Source organism: Solanum stenotomum, chromosome 9 (assembly GCF_019186545.1).
Source record: "Solanum stenotomum isolate F172 chromosome 9, ASM1918654v1, whole genome shotgun sequence".
Classification (NCBI taxonomy): Eukaryota; Viridiplantae; Streptophyta; class Magnoliopsida; order Solanales; family Solanaceae; genus Solanum; species Solanum stenotomum.
The window spans coordinates 446,586-462,727 of record NC_064290.1 but is presented as its reverse complement, the minus strand read 5'-3'; the positions used below and the strand labels follow the sequence as shown (position 1 = coordinate 462,727).

At 32.2% G+C, this 16,142-nt stretch overlaps 4 protein-coding genes across 4 annotated transcripts in view; 3 read left to right on the top strand and 1 right to left on the bottom strand.

The window, feature by feature from the left end:
- The window catches only part of LOC125875615 (ABC transporter G family member 9-like), a 188,696-nt gene that overhangs the window by 37,977 nt on the left and 134,577 nt on the right, over window positions 1-16,142 (top strand). The gene's annotated exons all lie outside the window — the stretch shown is intronic.
- On the bottom strand, window positions 6,564-7,452 carry LOC125876069 (uncharacterized). Its single transcript, XM_049557182.1, has 4 exons — window positions 7,337-7,452; window positions 7,047-7,191; window positions 6,850-6,921; window positions 6,564-6,755 (listed from the first exon to the last, which is right to left on the bottom strand). Exons 2-4 carry the CDS (start codon window positions 7,176-7,178, stop codon window positions 6,564-6,566), a joined length of 396 nt encoding a protein of 131 aa, XP_049413139.1. The 5' UTR covers window positions 7,179-7,191; window positions 7,337-7,452.
- LOC125875623 (lanC-like protein GCL2) lies at window positions 8,229-11,050 on the top strand. Its single transcript, XM_049556619.1, has 6 exons — window positions 8,229-8,536; window positions 8,627-8,805; window positions 9,679-9,790; window positions 9,862-9,978; window positions 10,069-10,380; window positions 10,506-11,050. The coding sequence occupies exons 1-6, from the start codon at window positions 8,369-8,371 to the stop codon at window positions 10,842-10,844; spliced, it is 1,227 nt and encodes a 408-aa protein (XP_049412576.1). The 5' UTR covers window positions 8,229-8,368; the 3' UTR covers window positions 10,845-11,050.
- Window positions 11,702-14,613, top strand: LOC125875625 (lanC-like protein GCR2). Its single transcript, XM_049556621.1, has 6 exons — window positions 11,702-11,857; window positions 12,558-12,736; window positions 12,923-13,034; window positions 13,287-13,403; window positions 13,696-14,016; window positions 14,193-14,613. Exons 1-6 carry the CDS (start codon window positions 11,702-11,704, stop codon window positions 14,529-14,531), a joined length of 1,224 nt encoding a protein of 407 aa, XP_049412578.1. The 3' UTR covers window positions 14,532-14,613.

The following is a 16,142-nucleotide window of genomic DNA, read 5'->3' as shown; positions in this document are numbered from 1 at the left end:
AAACGTTAGATCTGGTTTCAGCCCATTTAGAATGTACGTGATTAGATTATAGGAGTGAAATAAGGGAGAGATTGAAAAAGTGAAATTAGGAGTGGGGAAACGTGGGTTTGTAAAGTTGGAGTAATGTATCCGGATGAGTTGAGATTTTAGGAAAAAAAGAGATTTTTGTAATATTTTAGAATGGAAGGGAATAATAGAAAATATGGTAAATAAATATGTGTATATAGGTAATATTTTCTAAGAAACAACTAATTTATGTATACAATTAACAGGTGAGAGAAAAGACCAGTAGCTATTTTGAGTTAAACAAGGAAAAATAATATTTTGTTTGATATGACTCTCTTGATTTTATGACTATTATTTATTATCATTACTATTATTAATTTATTTTTTAATTCAATTCTTTTTTTTTTAATTTAACAAATGTTATGGCCTGTAATTTTTTAAATGTTAAAACATGAAGCCTAAAGAATAATAACTAATAATAATTAGTCTTATATATGTCAATTATAAATTTTTCACTTGACCTACACATAAACACAAACAACAGTTTCACATGAACTCATTTTGAAATGCAATTAAAAATAAATCATCCGCTTACCCATATTAAGAGATAACTGATACAAAAAAATTGAGATGTACCTTTAACTAGAAGCGACGATTAAACGATTGCACTCTATTACTTCATCCTTCAACTTTAGGTAACTCGATTTCTACCAATTTTTGAAATGCAACTGAAATTTGAACAATATATGAAGTCATGATATTTAATTAGGTTTTTTTCAATATTGCTCCCATTTTTCTAGTAAAAAGGGAGTGTTGAGGAGTGAAAGTTTTGGTACGAGTAGAGTATAGAGCAGTGAAAGTTTCAGGTGGAACAAATTTTTGGTTGCATTGTCATCACGTACTTTTATGTAATTCCCTTTTAAAGTCAATTTTTTACATGATGTTTGACTTAATAATTGCTAATACTATAGAAATTTTTGTCCGAATTGATATCTAAAATTTGGCTTACCAATCAAAAACTTGAGATAAGTATGCTTGAAATTTGGCTTACCAATAAAAAAACAATCAAATTGATGCGAGAAATGAATTACACTATTACAAACCAAGAAACAGTCAGAATGCCACAACACTATAAGGCACTAATGCCTATTGTGTGTTAGATGATTCAGGATCTAGTAATCTAATTCAGTATGTTGTTACACTAAATTCTAGCTGCAGATCATCTTAGTAGCTAAAATCTAAACACATTAAGGTCAGAAAGATATAAATGAATTGATAACTAAAGAGAGGTCGGCTAGCAGTATGAATAATCGATATCGATTCCATTCTATCTTTACCCTCTTCCTTCAACACCTTATTCATGATACTCGGTACTTCATCGACGATAATTACCTTCAAATATTCTTTTATTTTGGTTTGTATGTGTAGAAGCAAACTAACTTACGCATATTTCATCTCATATTATTTTTTATTGTCTTCTTTAAGTACGTTTATTTTTCTTTTAATCTTTTCTCTGACTTCTTTAATCTATTCTTTGACTTCTTCAATCTCTACTCTGAATACGTTCATTACATTTGATATATCATCTTTTTTGTACAATTGCATAATATGTCATTCTATATACCCTCTTTACCTTCATTCATACCCTCTTCCATTAACACCTTGTTCACGATATCCGGTACTTCTTTGATTTTCTTCAAGTCTTTACCCTCTTCCTCAACACTTTTCTCTCAATACCCGGTACTTCATTGACGATAGTTTTCTTCAAATCTTCTTTTATTTTGGCTTGTATGTGTAGAAACAAACCAACTTGCGCCCATTGTTTTTCACGCTCCATCTTCCAATGTTTTTTATTCTTTTCTCTCACTTCTTTAATCTCTCTTCTCACTTCTTCAATCTCCCCTCTCAATTCTTTTCTGAGTACATTAATTGCATTTGATATTTCATCCTTCTTGTATAAAAGCGTAGCAACAAGAACCTAGCAACACCAACAACAACACTAAGTAATTCATAACCAAATGAATAAAAAAATTAAATAAATCATACATTCGCTTGATGCTAAAACGAACGTTACCTAGTTAAAAGCTTTTTCATGTAGAACTTTTAACTGCTCAAAATCATTCTTAGCAAAAAAATATGCTAATTCAACCACTTTTCTACTACGCTTAATTTGATTTTTCTAGTAACTTTGATATTGGCTCCATAACAAGTTTCATAAATAGAGTCGTATCAGGCATTATTAAAGTACTAAAGTCCAGACATACATATATATGTAGGTTTATCAGTAGATTGCAATGCTTAGTGACAAGACAATAAATATTTAATATTAAAATTTTTTCATATATTTTATTTTTATAAATTGTAAAAAGATATGGTTATTGGTTATAAATTTAATAATAAAAAAATTCAAATGGTAGTATAAGATTTCTTGTAATATTTTGTAAGATAAGTAAAAATTATTATGTGTTATTTAACAACACAAATGTTTAAATCTATTTTATTGATTATAGTTTTAAAAACTTCTTAAATAGAGTCAATTGTTACACAAACTATCAAAATTATTCTAAAAGTATATTAAAATAATAAAAAAACACCATTGCTTGATTGAATATGTTGATTAGATTATCATTTTTTTTATTTGCATAATATTTAGTATTACTTTTAATTACAAAAATCAATATTAGAACAATTGTTTCTTTTAGGCGCATTCAAAGTTAAAACAGTGTTTACTTAAAATTTAATTATTTTCATAATCTAATTAGTTTGAACTAAAAATGTCTAATAAAACATCTCTAAGAATTTAAGAACTCCTAATATTGAATTTGGCGTGAAGGGATCAATTTGACTATGACAAAATTTTGAAATGTATTGCAAAATAGACTAAATTGAAAAGAATTTCGAAATTCTTTTCCGTGCAAGCCTCTGTAGCAGGTGAAACACCGTTTAATGAGATAAATAAATTGGAGAGGGCAATTCGGAATTGGGGGCCCGATTGGACCACAGTAAATAAATTAACACTGAAACTATTGTTCTTCATTATTTTTCATTGTTGTTAGTTGCATATTCTTTATTTGCAGTTTTTGAAGCATGACCTACTACAGTCCTAAGATGTATAAGATCAAATTAATTGATTTTCACTATTTTAATGATGAATACAAGATATGAATTAACATGATCTATACTAACAATTGATAATATAAGGTATCCAAAAGTTAATATTATTGTCTTTAGGTCAAATCAGATAAACAAAAAATATTATTTACCTCCAAAGATTAGCCTTTTTAATTATTTTTTAAACCTTCTCGAAGGAATTGCTCCATTGTTTGGTTTCTACTTCTACCTCCATTGATGCTTTGTAGTTAATCTTGAATACCAACAAGAAAATGCATGAATTATTTGTGGTTGAAGCTAAAGTTATATGCTGAATTACCATTCAACTTTTCAGAATTTAGAAATTCATGGGTGTTTAACAAACCCTTAGTGGAGAAGACTCTAACGTTCTCCTGGTGCATTTTGAAAAAAGACTCGGTCAGCTAGAGGAGAGGGTCAAATTTGCTAGTATAAATGAAGAAAATTTGAGTTTTTTTCTAGTATCTGTTGAATGAAATGCAGCAACTAGAAAAAAATTCAATTTTTTCCTTTCTTTCCACCTGCGAATTTGACCTCTCTGATTCTTCTTTCAAGATGTGCCAAGAGAACGTTAGTGCCTTCTTGAACACTGTCCTCATTTTGCAGTACCAAGAGAATCTTAGTGTCTTTTTCAGGACCGTCCTCATTGATTTGCAGGAGTTGCAGCAACTCCAACTACGCAAGTCTTTTATCATGATGATAGATGTGATTCCTAGTTTGTTTTAACCTTGGTATCATAGGTCTCTTATTGAATTAGCCTCTGGTCAATCTTGTTCATGTGTTTGTTGATTATCCATCTTTCTTTGCATCAACTTTTCCTTCTTCATCCTTTAGTAGCTTATATAGGCATTCAATGCCTAAAATAAAATAATTAAACTAGTCATCTCTACGAGAATAGAAGATAATCAAACTAATTAGTCATTTCTATGAGAATAGAAGATGGTAGAGAATTTTCTTTTTGGATCTTACCCCTATCTTTATAGATTCAGACAATAACCCTATTCATTTATCTTTCGCTGCAATGTTAGTAATGGTTTCTGAAAGGTCCAAATTATACAACCTTCTCTGAAATCGATAACTATTCTAAAATATAAAAAAAACATATGATATAAAAGAAACAATTAATTTATTTATTTATTTTAAAATGAACTATTACTTACATGCCATGTTTTAATTGCAACATTCACAACAAAACGTGCGAAGCTCGAACCCTCACGCAGTATCGCAACAACTAGAATCAAGCAGAGTTTGACGAATGCGCTAGCTAAGTTGAATAAGTTCATCTGTGAGTTAGGATGTTTGTTAAAAAAACGATTGGTAGTTTCAACAATGTGCATCCTTCTACAGAAAATCAGTATCTAGATCAAAATGTTACAGAAAATACTCGGGATACTGAAAATAGTTCAATTATACGTGAACCATAGGTCACTCAAAATAGTTCAACTTTTTTGAACCAGCAAGAAGGCCAACCAGAGGGGAAAATCTTCCTATTTGGATGAAGGATTTTGTTTCTCTTAACATTCATCAAGACACGCCCTATGCTATGTTTGTATTTTATGATCAAGTGTCACCTAAATATCAGGCCTACTTGTCTACATTTTAAGCTGAGACAAAACCAACAAACTACCAACAATATGCTATTAAACCTGGTTTGCTACCAAGAGTTTTTGCATCTAATGGTCAAAATATGTATCAATTTGTTAGTATATGATGATCCATGTACTGTCTACCATCTAACAAATTGAAACTGTGATAAATAAATAACACCCTCACTTTGTAAACAAGCATCTAGACACTCCACAAAAATTGTTCACTTTACTTGTCATTATATCAAGCTACTGATAGAAATATGAAAAGAGCGTCAGTTAGAGGCAACTCTTGTAACACAATTCACTATATGTTGTGTTTGCTAAACTTTGAAAGCAAACACTAACACCACTAAATTTTGAATATTGTAAAATAAATGACATAATAAGTAGTTGTCTGCATTATTAATTTCTCATCAACAAAATTATCGTAGACTCTTTGAGTTACAGAAAAGAGATATCAAGTGTTAATAGTTGGTTTGTCCAAGAAGCTTTGCAAATTTGAAATAACTTTAGAACTTCCTACAATTTTTTTGAGAAGGACTTTCCAAGGTCCAGCCTAAATAAAGAATTAATTCATTTACTTGACCAATTTTGATGGTGTCTGCCTAAATTTTGGGTATGAGACACCACACTTTATCAGCCTCGAAGCTACAGGCCTTGATGTGGTCTATACCGTAGAGTCAAAAAGTTTATTGAGTACTAACATGACGACAAAAAGATGATCGGAAGTAACAAGTGTTTTAAAGCAAAATGTGCAAGAATACTTAACAGTTCAAAATACATATGATGTTAAATTGTCAACTTGATGCATGTTGGACTTGCCCATAGACAAGATACCTTCAACACCTCCTTCACAATACTTGTCACTTCCTTGACGATAATTTCCTTCAAGTCTCCTTTTGTGTTGATTCTACTTTGCAAAAGTTCTACTTGTATGACATTTTTATGAAGGAAGGTAACTTCTGTTTTTGGTGTTTTTCACGCTCCATGTCCTTATTTTCCTTGTGAAACTCTATTCATATAGTGTTCGTCCTGAATTCACTAAGCGGTCATTTGGTAGGGTATGTAAGAATAGTGCATAATATGATATATTAGTAATGCCAATATTAGTTATGCTGATATTTTTCTTATGGTAGTGTTTGGTTTGGTGCATTAAAAATAACATGCATTGAATCATTTTCTTTAAAAAATATTTGCAATAAAATTGTTGAAGATCAATCCTTTTGGACCAAGGCTTTGATTGCTGTGACGGCAACTATTCCCCTGGTAGAAGTTATAAAATACTCAGCTAGACTGTACTAACAAGCCACAAGTTGGTTTCATATATGATACACTTGATCAAGCTATTTTCATCTTACTATAAACAGATGAAGTTGCATTTGCATCCTAGTACAACCATTTATTGTTGTGTTCGTCCTAGCATTGTTGGCTTATAAAATAGGGTAAAATATGTGAGATGAGGCATGTCATAAACTATAGAGATTCAATCAAAGAATTGTAGTTAGCTGGGATCCACAATCTAATCCACATAGATTAGAGCAGGAAGTAAAGTGACATGAAAGACATCATTGGTTCACCTACTGTGCAATGAGCCGAACCAAATAGTATAATTAATTATCTAACAATAGCTAAATTGAAGTGAAAGCAGATTCAGTCTCCTCCAACATTGTGTATTAAAGGCATAATTATATTTGACTACATACATATTAACGAGAGGAAATTGAAATGCTAAATTATCGCAACAAATATTATCCATATCCTCTCTTTCGCTTCCTCAGCATCTGTTTAGTTCTTCTAAATAATGAAGGCAAGATGTGAATTAATTGATAATATAAGTTATTATTTACCTCGCAAGATTAGCAGCTCGTATTCATGAGTTTCTTCCCGGAGTCTATCATATTCTTTCCAAGTTTCTTCTCTTCTTTTACGGGATTGTTCCATTGCTTGATCTGCTACCAAGACTCTTTGCCTCTGGCGGTCTAAATATCTATCCATTTGATCGAATATGGTGATCCATGCAGTACCTAACATCTGAACATAAAGAAAATGTGATAAATGAGTGTCAGTCAGAGGCAACCCTTATAAACTTTGAAAGTAAACATCAACGACAATAAATTTTGAATACCGTCGACTGAACGAGATATTGGACAGTTGTCTGCATTGCTAGCTCCTCATCAACAGGATTATCATAGAATTTCTAAATTACATAAAAGAGATAGCAAGGGTTAATAGTTGGCTTGTCCAATGGAAGCTTTGCAAATTTAAAATTATTTTAGAACTTGCTACAATTTTTCAGCCTAAATAAAGAATAAAATCATTTACCTGACCCATTTTGATGGTGGCTTGCCTAAATTTTGGGTACGAGGCAGCACCTTTTATCAGTCTCGAAGCTAAAGGCCGTGATATGGTCTTCACCGTGTCGTCAAAAAGCTTAATGAGTACTGACATGATCATGTCAAAAAGATACCTACAACAATTGTGAAAATCTTAGAGCATTCAATGAGATTACAAACCAAAATAGGGTTTAGGGTTTACGGTTTTAGGCTCCTCGTTCTCCTAACCCCATTCATTTCCCTTCCCAGTTTTAAAATTAAATAATAAAATAAAAATACCGGGATTAGGGAGAAATCACCGGAATTCTACAACATTGACGGAAACGAAGGGAAAGGACTTGCAGAAGTTGTCTTCGTCAGTTTCGGAAATTTGGTGCTTAGTGGAAATTATTATTAATAAAAGGGTCGTTTGGTAATTGGTACATAGATTAATAACCCAAAGTTTAGTTAGACAAATATTAGTAATATCGAGATTATTTTTTATTAATTGTTTGGTTAATTATTTTTTACCTAATCTTGTGTGTGATAATAGAAGTTGTCTTTTTATTTTTTGTTTGACAATTGATATAGTTTTACAAAATCAAAAGCTTTATTAAAGGTTGGTATCTAAGTGTTAATAGGTTTTTGTTTTCATTTTATTATATCACTTTTGATCATGTTTATAAATGTACATTTATTTCACATTCTCAATCAGTTTTCTCTAATTAACACTTGGGCTATAATACTCTTTTTGTATTTACTACTTTTGGTCATCGACAACCTTAAATACTTAGACTATTCTTCAAAATGAATTTAATTATATTTTTCTTAATTACATTTTTTTATCTCTCATTACACGAATTTGTTTCAAAGAATGGTATATATCATCAGAATAAGTATATAAAAATTAACATAGGACACACGTGCAACGTATGTGTTCAACACTAATTAAAAAATGTGTGTCTTATAAATTGAGATAGAGGAGTATATATTTATGCTTTTTGCAATTTTCATACTTAATTTACGAGTTTGTCTGCATTTGAATTCATTAATTAAGTAACTGTTATATACACTAATTTCCAAGTTTCATATGTGGATCTGCGTCTACGTATAAATAGTTAATAATAAGAATAAATTACGAACTAAGCCATAAACTATATCTTCATTTTCTTGACTTAACAAGTAATGTAGACGTCTATTTTTGTGAATAAAGAAAAGAACTTACACTACCTCTAATAGACTTGCTCTGTTCTGTCTTGTGAGAACCACCAGAGCTCTGTAGTTTCCAGAATTTGTTCCGGCGGAGGATTCAACAGACCTGGAATTAAAGAGATGGCAGATCGTTTCTTTCCAAACACCATGCCTAGTTTTGTTGATGAAACTACAATTGAAGAATCATTTCTTGAAGGGGCAAAAGATCCACTGTTGGAGCTTCTGTATTTGCCTTATGGTACTGTTTGCGAGAAGCTCAAAAGGGTTGCTTTTGATCTCAAAGAAACGGTACTCAATTCTCTCTAAGTGCCTGCCAGGTGTTTGTGTAAATTCCCTGTTTCTTTTTGTCTTTCTGATTTTGATTTTGTTATGCTTCAGATTGTGAAGGAAACATGGGTATGTAAAAGGGGACGAGTGAGTGACTATACAGTTTACACTGGAGCTTTGGGAACTGCTTTTTTGTTATTCAAAGCTTACCAAGTTACTCTTGACAAGAATGATCTTGTTCTCTGTTCTGATATTATCAAGGCTTGCGACTCTGCTTCCCGCGGTTCTGGGTACCCTTTCTCTCTCTTTCTGCAGAATTCACTTTTGATTTTGTGAAATAGACATGTCTGTGAAGATGCTAACTACATGCACATAGATAGAAAAGACCCTTTGAAGTTTCATTGTTATGTTCCCTGGGATTGGCAAATAAACATTTTGTGGTTTAAATAGCTAGTATATGACTGGAAATCTTCTAAATGATCATCAAATGGTTACATGAAATTCTAATGCAGAGTGGGTGAAATAGGAAAATAGAAGGTAAAGAAGTTGAAGAGAGGAGGAGGAAATTGATACATGTAGAAGGTCCGCATCCTTCTACATGTGTTGACTATAGGAAAAGCCATTATCTGTTTTTATATATCCTTAGTTCAAGTTTCAAGTTGAATGTTCTATATCTTTTGTGAGTTTTTCTAAATCGTTCTCTCAATAATCAAGTAATCCATTAATATAAATCGGATAGGGAAGACCATGAAGTAAACTAGTCTCCGATCAGATGGGAGTAAACCTGTAACAGTTGGTAGGATCCATTGTATATTAATTGCACGGCGGTGGTGGTGGTGGTAAGGCTTTTGGTGTCATAAGTTTTACTGCGCAAAGTTGCTTATGATTCACTAGTCCTTCTATTGATAACAAAGGATTTAGCTTCTTTCCAACTGTGCTTAATTTTTTCTGGTTTTTGATCTGGCCTATTTGTTGGTGTTCTGCATTTTTTTCCTATACTCTTCGGTCATTCTGATTGGTTTAATAGAAACTTCAAGTCAGCACTAGTCAAATGATCCGACCAGACAATCCAATTGAACTTTCTGTTTCATGATCTCCCACATAGAAACATGTTTTAGGTAAATTCATGAGGAGAAGTTGAACTCTAATTTGTGAAACTGCAGGAGTGTGACTTTCATATGTGGACAAGCTGGTGTTTATTCTCTTGGTGCAGTTGTGGCCAAACACAGCGGGGATGAACAATTGTGTGATCACTATCTGACAAAATTCAAAGAGGTTTCTTTTCATTGTTCCGAGCTTTTGCTGTTGATGTCAATGGTCTTCTCATTATCTATCTACAAATGCAGATTGAGCTTCCTAAAGATCTTCCGAATGAAATGTTGTATGGGAGGGCTGGTTTCTTGTGGGCTTGTTCATTCTTAAACAAAAATATTGGTAGAGAAACAATATCTCCGACCCAAATTGTAAGAAACTTCACAAATTCAATCACCTTCGACGTCTTATGCTTCCTCATTATGAATGGCTCTTAATTTCTTCTGAAATTTTTTATGCAGCGGGCAGTTGTTGCTGAGGTTATAAAGTCCGGACGAAAAATGGGGAAAGGAAGATGTCCACTGATGTATGAATGGCATGGCAAAAGATATTGGGGTGCTGCTCATGGACTAGCTGGGATAATGCATGTACTTATGGAGATGGAACTGAAAGCAGACGAGGTCGAGGATGTGAAGGCTACACTGCATTACATGATCCGAAATCGTTTTCCTAGTGGAAATTACCCCTCAAGTGAAGGAAGTGAATCTGACAGACTTGTGCATTGGTGTCATGGTGCTCCAGGTGTTGCCCTTACTCTAATCAAAGCAGCTAAGGTATGGAGTAATAACTATCAGAGAGTAATCCTAATAGTTACTATAACTCCTCAATCCTCGTTGACATGAGATGAAATCCGTGATCCTGGAAAGGCTTTCTGCTCATCATTGTCGTAACTTTTCAGGTTTTCAGCAATGACGAATTTCTGCAGGCAGCTGTAGAAGCAGCTGAGGTGATTTGGAATCGAGGCTTACTCAAACGAGTTGGAATTTGTCACGGTGTTAGTGGAAATTCCTATGTCTTTCTTTCACTATATCGTTTGACAGGTAAAGTTGAGTACTTGTACAAGGCAAAGGCCTTCGCGTGCTTTCTGCACACTAGAGCTCAAACACTCATATCAGAGGGAGTTATGCATGGAGGTGATCGTCCATACTCGTTGTTTGAAGGAATCGGAGGAATGTCTTATCTCTTTTTCGACATGATAGATCCAATGGAAACAAGGTTCCCTGCTTATGAACTCTAGTTTTTGTACATACAGAATATGTTGTAGATTGTAGAATCAGCTATGTAAATCTTTTTATGTATTACCATATGATGTATTGTCAAGATAAAAATATGGTTTGCTTACATTTTACCCTCGTCAAATTTCACTTATAGGACTATATTGTACCAAACCTGTAATGCAGAAAAATAAATTAAAAAAATTGGACCTCCAAATGTGGGTTCATGTTAATTCTTGTTTTATACACAAGTTCCGGCAGAAATTAATCAAAGTTTGTTAAATATTTAAATTAAATGTGCTCACTTTTAACATAAAAGTACCAAACTGTTCAAAAAGTATATATTTGAGGTATCACTTTGAACCTCTTTCCAAATGCAAGGAGTCCCCTAGCAATAGGTGTGGATAGCAATGATAAGAAATTTGAAAAAATCACACCTCAAAAACTAGTTATTAAGGTAAAAAACCCTAATATCGTATAAATTCCATATCGATTCCCATTAAATTAATATGGGACTCAAATTTCTTTACCTTTGACATAGGATCACAATGAATGTTCCTTCTGTAACAAGCTTTTTTTATAGTCGGTATAAAAATAATATCACATCTTTATATTTAGTAATATTTTCACATAAATTGAGACGGAGACGAGGGAGTCCATAGAAAGTAGAGAAGAGATGCAAAAGTAGCGGTGCATTCTTGTTTCTTCTTGTATTTATCTTACTAGCTTCTACAAGTCTCCAAATAAAAAAAAAATACATCTTATCATCCAGATAACTCTAAAGCTTTTTGTATATATATATATGTTCAATTGATTCCATCTTTCTACACAAAATATACTATTTTTGAGTTTAAGACACAAAAAAAATAAATTCTCAAAGATGGCAGAACGTTACTACCCTAATGAAATGGGTGGCCTTTCAATTGAAGAATTGGCACCTGAAAGTGCAAAGGACTCTTTATCCAAACTTCTTTCACTTCCTTATGACACTATTTCTCAAAGACTCAAGCTAGATGCTATCAACCTCAAAGATGAAGTATTCTTTTCTTTCAACTTTTAATTTCTTTTATTTACTGAGACGGATTCAGAAATTAAAATTTATCATTTGAGATGACATCGAACTCACTATTGGATTTAATGTGTTCACATATTTATTAGGTTCAGTTAAACTCTTAACATGTGTTATAAAACGACTCACTCGTCTAATAGATGAAAAACTCATTTAGTCTATAAATTCATAACCAGATTAGGGATTTGTTTTGTTTCGTTTCAATTTATGTGATGTATATAGTATGATCCGATATGAAGTTGAAGCAATATAGAGAGATTTTACCATGTTTTAAAATTATCCTTAAAAAAAATTATGAGTATACTTTGATGGACTTTTTGCTAAACAAGTGAGATTTAACCACAAGTGAAATTAAGATTTTAATTTAATATGTTCCGAATTTTACCATACAAGTGGTAATTATTGGGTTTTAAATTAATATTTTTACATATTTAATGAATTTATTAATACAAATACACTGGGCTACTACTTTCGCCCTCGAATTTAAAATAAAATGTGTCATTATTTTTTAAATTGATTAAAAAAATGTGTGTAGTATGAATTGAGACAGTGGAGTATATATTTATGTTTTGCAATTTTCATACTTAATTTTATGAGTTTGTCTACATTTGAATAATTGAATTCATTAATTTTTTGTGTGTTAATAATTTTGTTTTTCCTAAATAAGGTTGTGAGGGAGACATGGGCAGCAAAAGGAAGACATGTAAATGACTACAGACTCTACACTGGAACTTTAGGGACTGCTTATTTACTATTCAAATCATATCAAATTACTCGAAACAACGATGATCTTGCACTTTGCTCCGATATTATTCAGGCATGTGATGCCGCTTGCAATGGTTCTGGGTACGTCTAAAGACATAATTAAGTAAATAAAAGTATGTCATTTTTGACATTTTAAGCTTAGATCATAATTTGTCATGGTAGTATTATAGAATGTGTGATGAAAGGCAAATTCAATATCCAAATTATGAAATTATGTGTTCGGAATTTAGTAGGCGTTTGAACATAGATTTGGTTAAATATATGCAGACCACCTACATTTATAGGCGGGCACGCTGGTATTTACGCTCTTGGTGCTGTTGCTGCAAAGAATAATGGTGATGATCAGTTATGTCAACAATTTTTGACCAAATTCAAGGAGGTATCCAAACTTTTTCGTTTTTGTATTCAATTATTTTTCTAGTTAGATGTGAATTTAGTATTTCACGAGTAAAATGTGAGAATTTGTAATTTTGATTATATGCTATAACAAGGTAAATGTGACCTAATGGTGATACAAATTCTCTTACACTGACGATGTATATAACATAAATTCTTTACCCACACATATTGTATGCTCGTATATTTATGTTCCGCGTGATTAATTTTGTGATTTGATTGTTTTTTTTTCCAGATTAAACTTCCAATAGATCTTGGAGATGACTTGTTTTATGGGAGAGCAGGGTACTTATGGGCATGTTCTTTCTTAAATAAACATCTTGGCAAAGGCACAATATCCATCTCCCAAATGGTAATTATCAAATTTAACTACTCAATTATATAGCTTAATTACGAGAAAATGACAAAAATAGTCCTTTATGTTCGAGGTAGTTTCGAAGTAGTCCCTTAAATATAACAGATATTGAAATTGTATGTGTTGGTATATATTTGACGGATACTAAAAGTGTTGACGTTTGACAAACTAATGGATTAACATTGTTCAGGAGTATATCCGAGGGACTACTTTGAACTTACTTTCGAATACGAGGGACCATTTTTTTTATGTTCTTACTATAACTTGGTATTCAAATTTTGTTATACAGAGAGCAGTTGTGAATGAACTCATCAAGTCAGGTAGAAAACTGTCGAAATTAGAAAATTTTAAATCTCCCTTGATGTACGAATCGAGGGGGAAAAAGTACTGGGGAGCAGCCCATGGATTAGCTGGTGTTATGAATGTTTTACTAGAGATGGAACTGAAACAAGATGAAATTGAAGATGTTAAAGGAACATTAAGGTACATGATCAAGAATCGATTTTCGAGTGGAAATTATCGTACTAGTGAAGGAGATGAATCAGATGTTCTTGTCCATTGGTGTCATGGTGCTCCTGGTGTTGCTCTTACCCTTGCAAAAGCAGCTAAGGTACAAGTTTTTGTCACATTGCTTTACGTGCACCTTGACTAATTTTTACGAGGTGTCTGCTACCTAATACTAGCATATAGTTACAATTACTCGTAACGTTACATGACAAAGATTAATTTTATGACTATACTATTATAGCGATATCACTCTTGAAACCTCGATGATATTGTGTTCAGGTTTTTGGTGATGATGAATTTCTCGAAGCAGCTAGAGAAGCAATGGAGGTTGTATGGAGACGCGGTTTACTCAAACGAGTCGGGATTTGTCATGGAATAAGTGGAAATGCTTATGTTTTTCTATCACTATATAGGCTAACAAGGAAAGAGGAGTATTTATACAAAGCAAAAGCATTTGCTTGTTTTCTACATGATAGAGCTCATACTTTAATATGTGAAGGTATTATGCATAAAGGTGATCATCCTTTTTCTTTGTTTGAAGGAATTGGAGGAATGGCTTGTTTGTTTTTGGATCTTGTTGAGCCATTTGAGTCTAGGTTTCCTGCTTATGAAGTCTAGGATTAGGACTTTTTTTAACCTTAGTGAAAACAAACAAGAAATAATGTAAGATATTATGTACCTAAGTATATGTGTGGTGTGTTTTTTTGTGTGAAATAATGTAAGATATTATGAACCTAAGTATATGTGTGGTGTGTTTTTTTGTGTGTGTTTGTGCTAGTGATGATATTGTAATTGTTTAGATAAAGATATTGTCTTGGTTTGTGTTAACAAGATCACAGATTTTTTTCTTCTTTTTTGTATAATGCTTGTACTTTGCTAAGAGATTTTCTTATCTTTGGGTCCATCTTAATCAACTAAAGTTTTTTTCTCATCATAGTACATATAACTTTAATCAATTGAAGATTGTCTTATCATACTACATAAATAGAGAAAAAGGACAAGTTGAGAGTAATACTACATAAATAGAGAAAAAGGAAAGGCTGAGAGTTATGATGGTGTGATGGATAGGTCCTGTCGTTTTGAATCAATCAAAGATTTTGAGTTTGAGCTTAAGAAAAAGGAAAAAATTTAATAGAGAGTTCATCACTTTATACAAACACAAATATAGATTTGTTGGGGTTTTAAAATAGATATTGCCGCATAAGATCCTCAAATCAAAATTAACCAAATTTTCATTCTCTTTCCTACTCGGAAAGGGGGATCAAAGAGAGGTTCATTTTCGTTCTCTTCCCTACTCAGGAAGGGAATCTTCTAAATTAATGTCGACTTATGTAGTGGTTGGCTTTCTTATCAAAATGTCTTAACCAAATTTTCATTCTCTTTCCTACTCGGAAAGGGGAATCAAAGAGAGGTTCATTTTCGTTCTCTTCCCTACCCAGGAAGGGAATCTTCTAAATGAATGCCGACTTATGTAGTGGTTGGCTTTCTTATCAAAATGTCTTAACTAAATTTTCATTCTCTTTCCTAATCGGAAAGGGGGATCAAAGAGAGGTTCATTTTCGTTCTCTTCCCTACTCAAGAAGGGGATCTTCTAAATGGATGGCGACTTATGCAGTGGTTGGCTTTCTTATCAAAATGTCTTGTTAGTCGATAGCAGGAAGTCTAGGGGTGTACATGACCGAGTTGATTTTTGAAATATCAAACCGAACCATTTGTGTCGAATTTTTAAATCTATAAACCAAACCAAACCAATAAAACTCGGGGTTTTCAACCTCAGGTTTTTTTGGATCTTTTCAGTAAAGTATTCATACAAACATATAATTTACTTGTACTTCAAATATTCTTTAGTCCTACCAAAATACAACTATCTAAGGTGTTTCTTAAGAAAATAACACAAAATATGATAGGAGTAATGACACTAAAATATCCAACAAAATAATAATAATAATGAAATCGCGTAAGACAAATATTGCAAATTAACAAGTCATAATGAAAATGATCATAATTTAAAAGTACTAAACCATGCAAAAATAAGTTTAATAAGTATTAGTTACATGACTAAATATTAAAGGAAATTAAAATTAGATTATGTATTTGAATTGTCTAAACCAATGTTAAACCAAAGAACAAATATTCAATTTTATTGTCATTCTTAGTGTTGAATTGATTTACTTTTTGCATTAGTATTAATTTGATTTTGATTTAAGCTTTATTATAATTACCAATAAC

What these genes read in the sequence shown, in the direction of transcription:
- LOC125875625 (XM_049556621.1), top strand. Translation starts at nt 11,702, where the DNA reads ATGGCAGAACGTTACTACCCTAATGAAATGGGTGGCCTTTCAATTGAA. An exon ending in GCCGCTTGCAATGGTTCTGG is followed by an intron (nt 12,737 to 12,922) that starts GTACGTCTAAAG and finishes AAATATATGCAG; the next exon opens with ACCACCTACATTTATAGGCG. An exon ending in CAATATCCATCTCCCAAATG is followed by an intron (nt 13,404 to 13,695) that starts GTAATTATCAAA and finishes TTTGTTATACAG; the next exon opens with AGAGCAGTTGTGAATGAACT.
- LOC125876069 (XM_049557182.1), bottom strand. Translation starts at nt 7,178, where the DNA reads ATGATCATGTCAGTACTCATTAAGCTTTTTGACGACACGGTGAAGACC. An exon ending in CCACCATCAAAATGGGTCAG is followed by an intron (nt 6,922 to 7,046) that starts GTAAATGATTTT and finishes TATGTAATTTAG; the next exon opens with AAATTCTATGATAATCCTGT. An exon ending in AATATCTCGTTCAGTCGACG is followed by an intron (nt 6,756 to 6,849) that starts GTATTCAAAATT and finishes CTTTATGTTCAG; the next exon opens with ATGTTAGGTACTGCATGGAT.
- LOC125875623 (XM_049556619.1), top strand. Translation starts at nt 8,369, where the DNA reads ATGGCAGATCGTTTCTTTCCAAACACCATGCCTAGTTTTGTTGATGAA. An exon ending in CTTTTGATCTCAAAGAAACG is followed by an intron (nt 8,537 to 8,626) that starts GTACTCAATTCT and finishes GTTATGCTTCAG; the next exon opens with ATTGTGAAGGAAACATGGGT. An exon ending in ATCTGACAAAATTCAAAGAG is followed by an intron (nt 9,791 to 9,861) that starts GTTTCTTTTCAT and finishes CTACAAATGCAG; the next exon opens with ATTGAGCTTCCTAAAGATCT.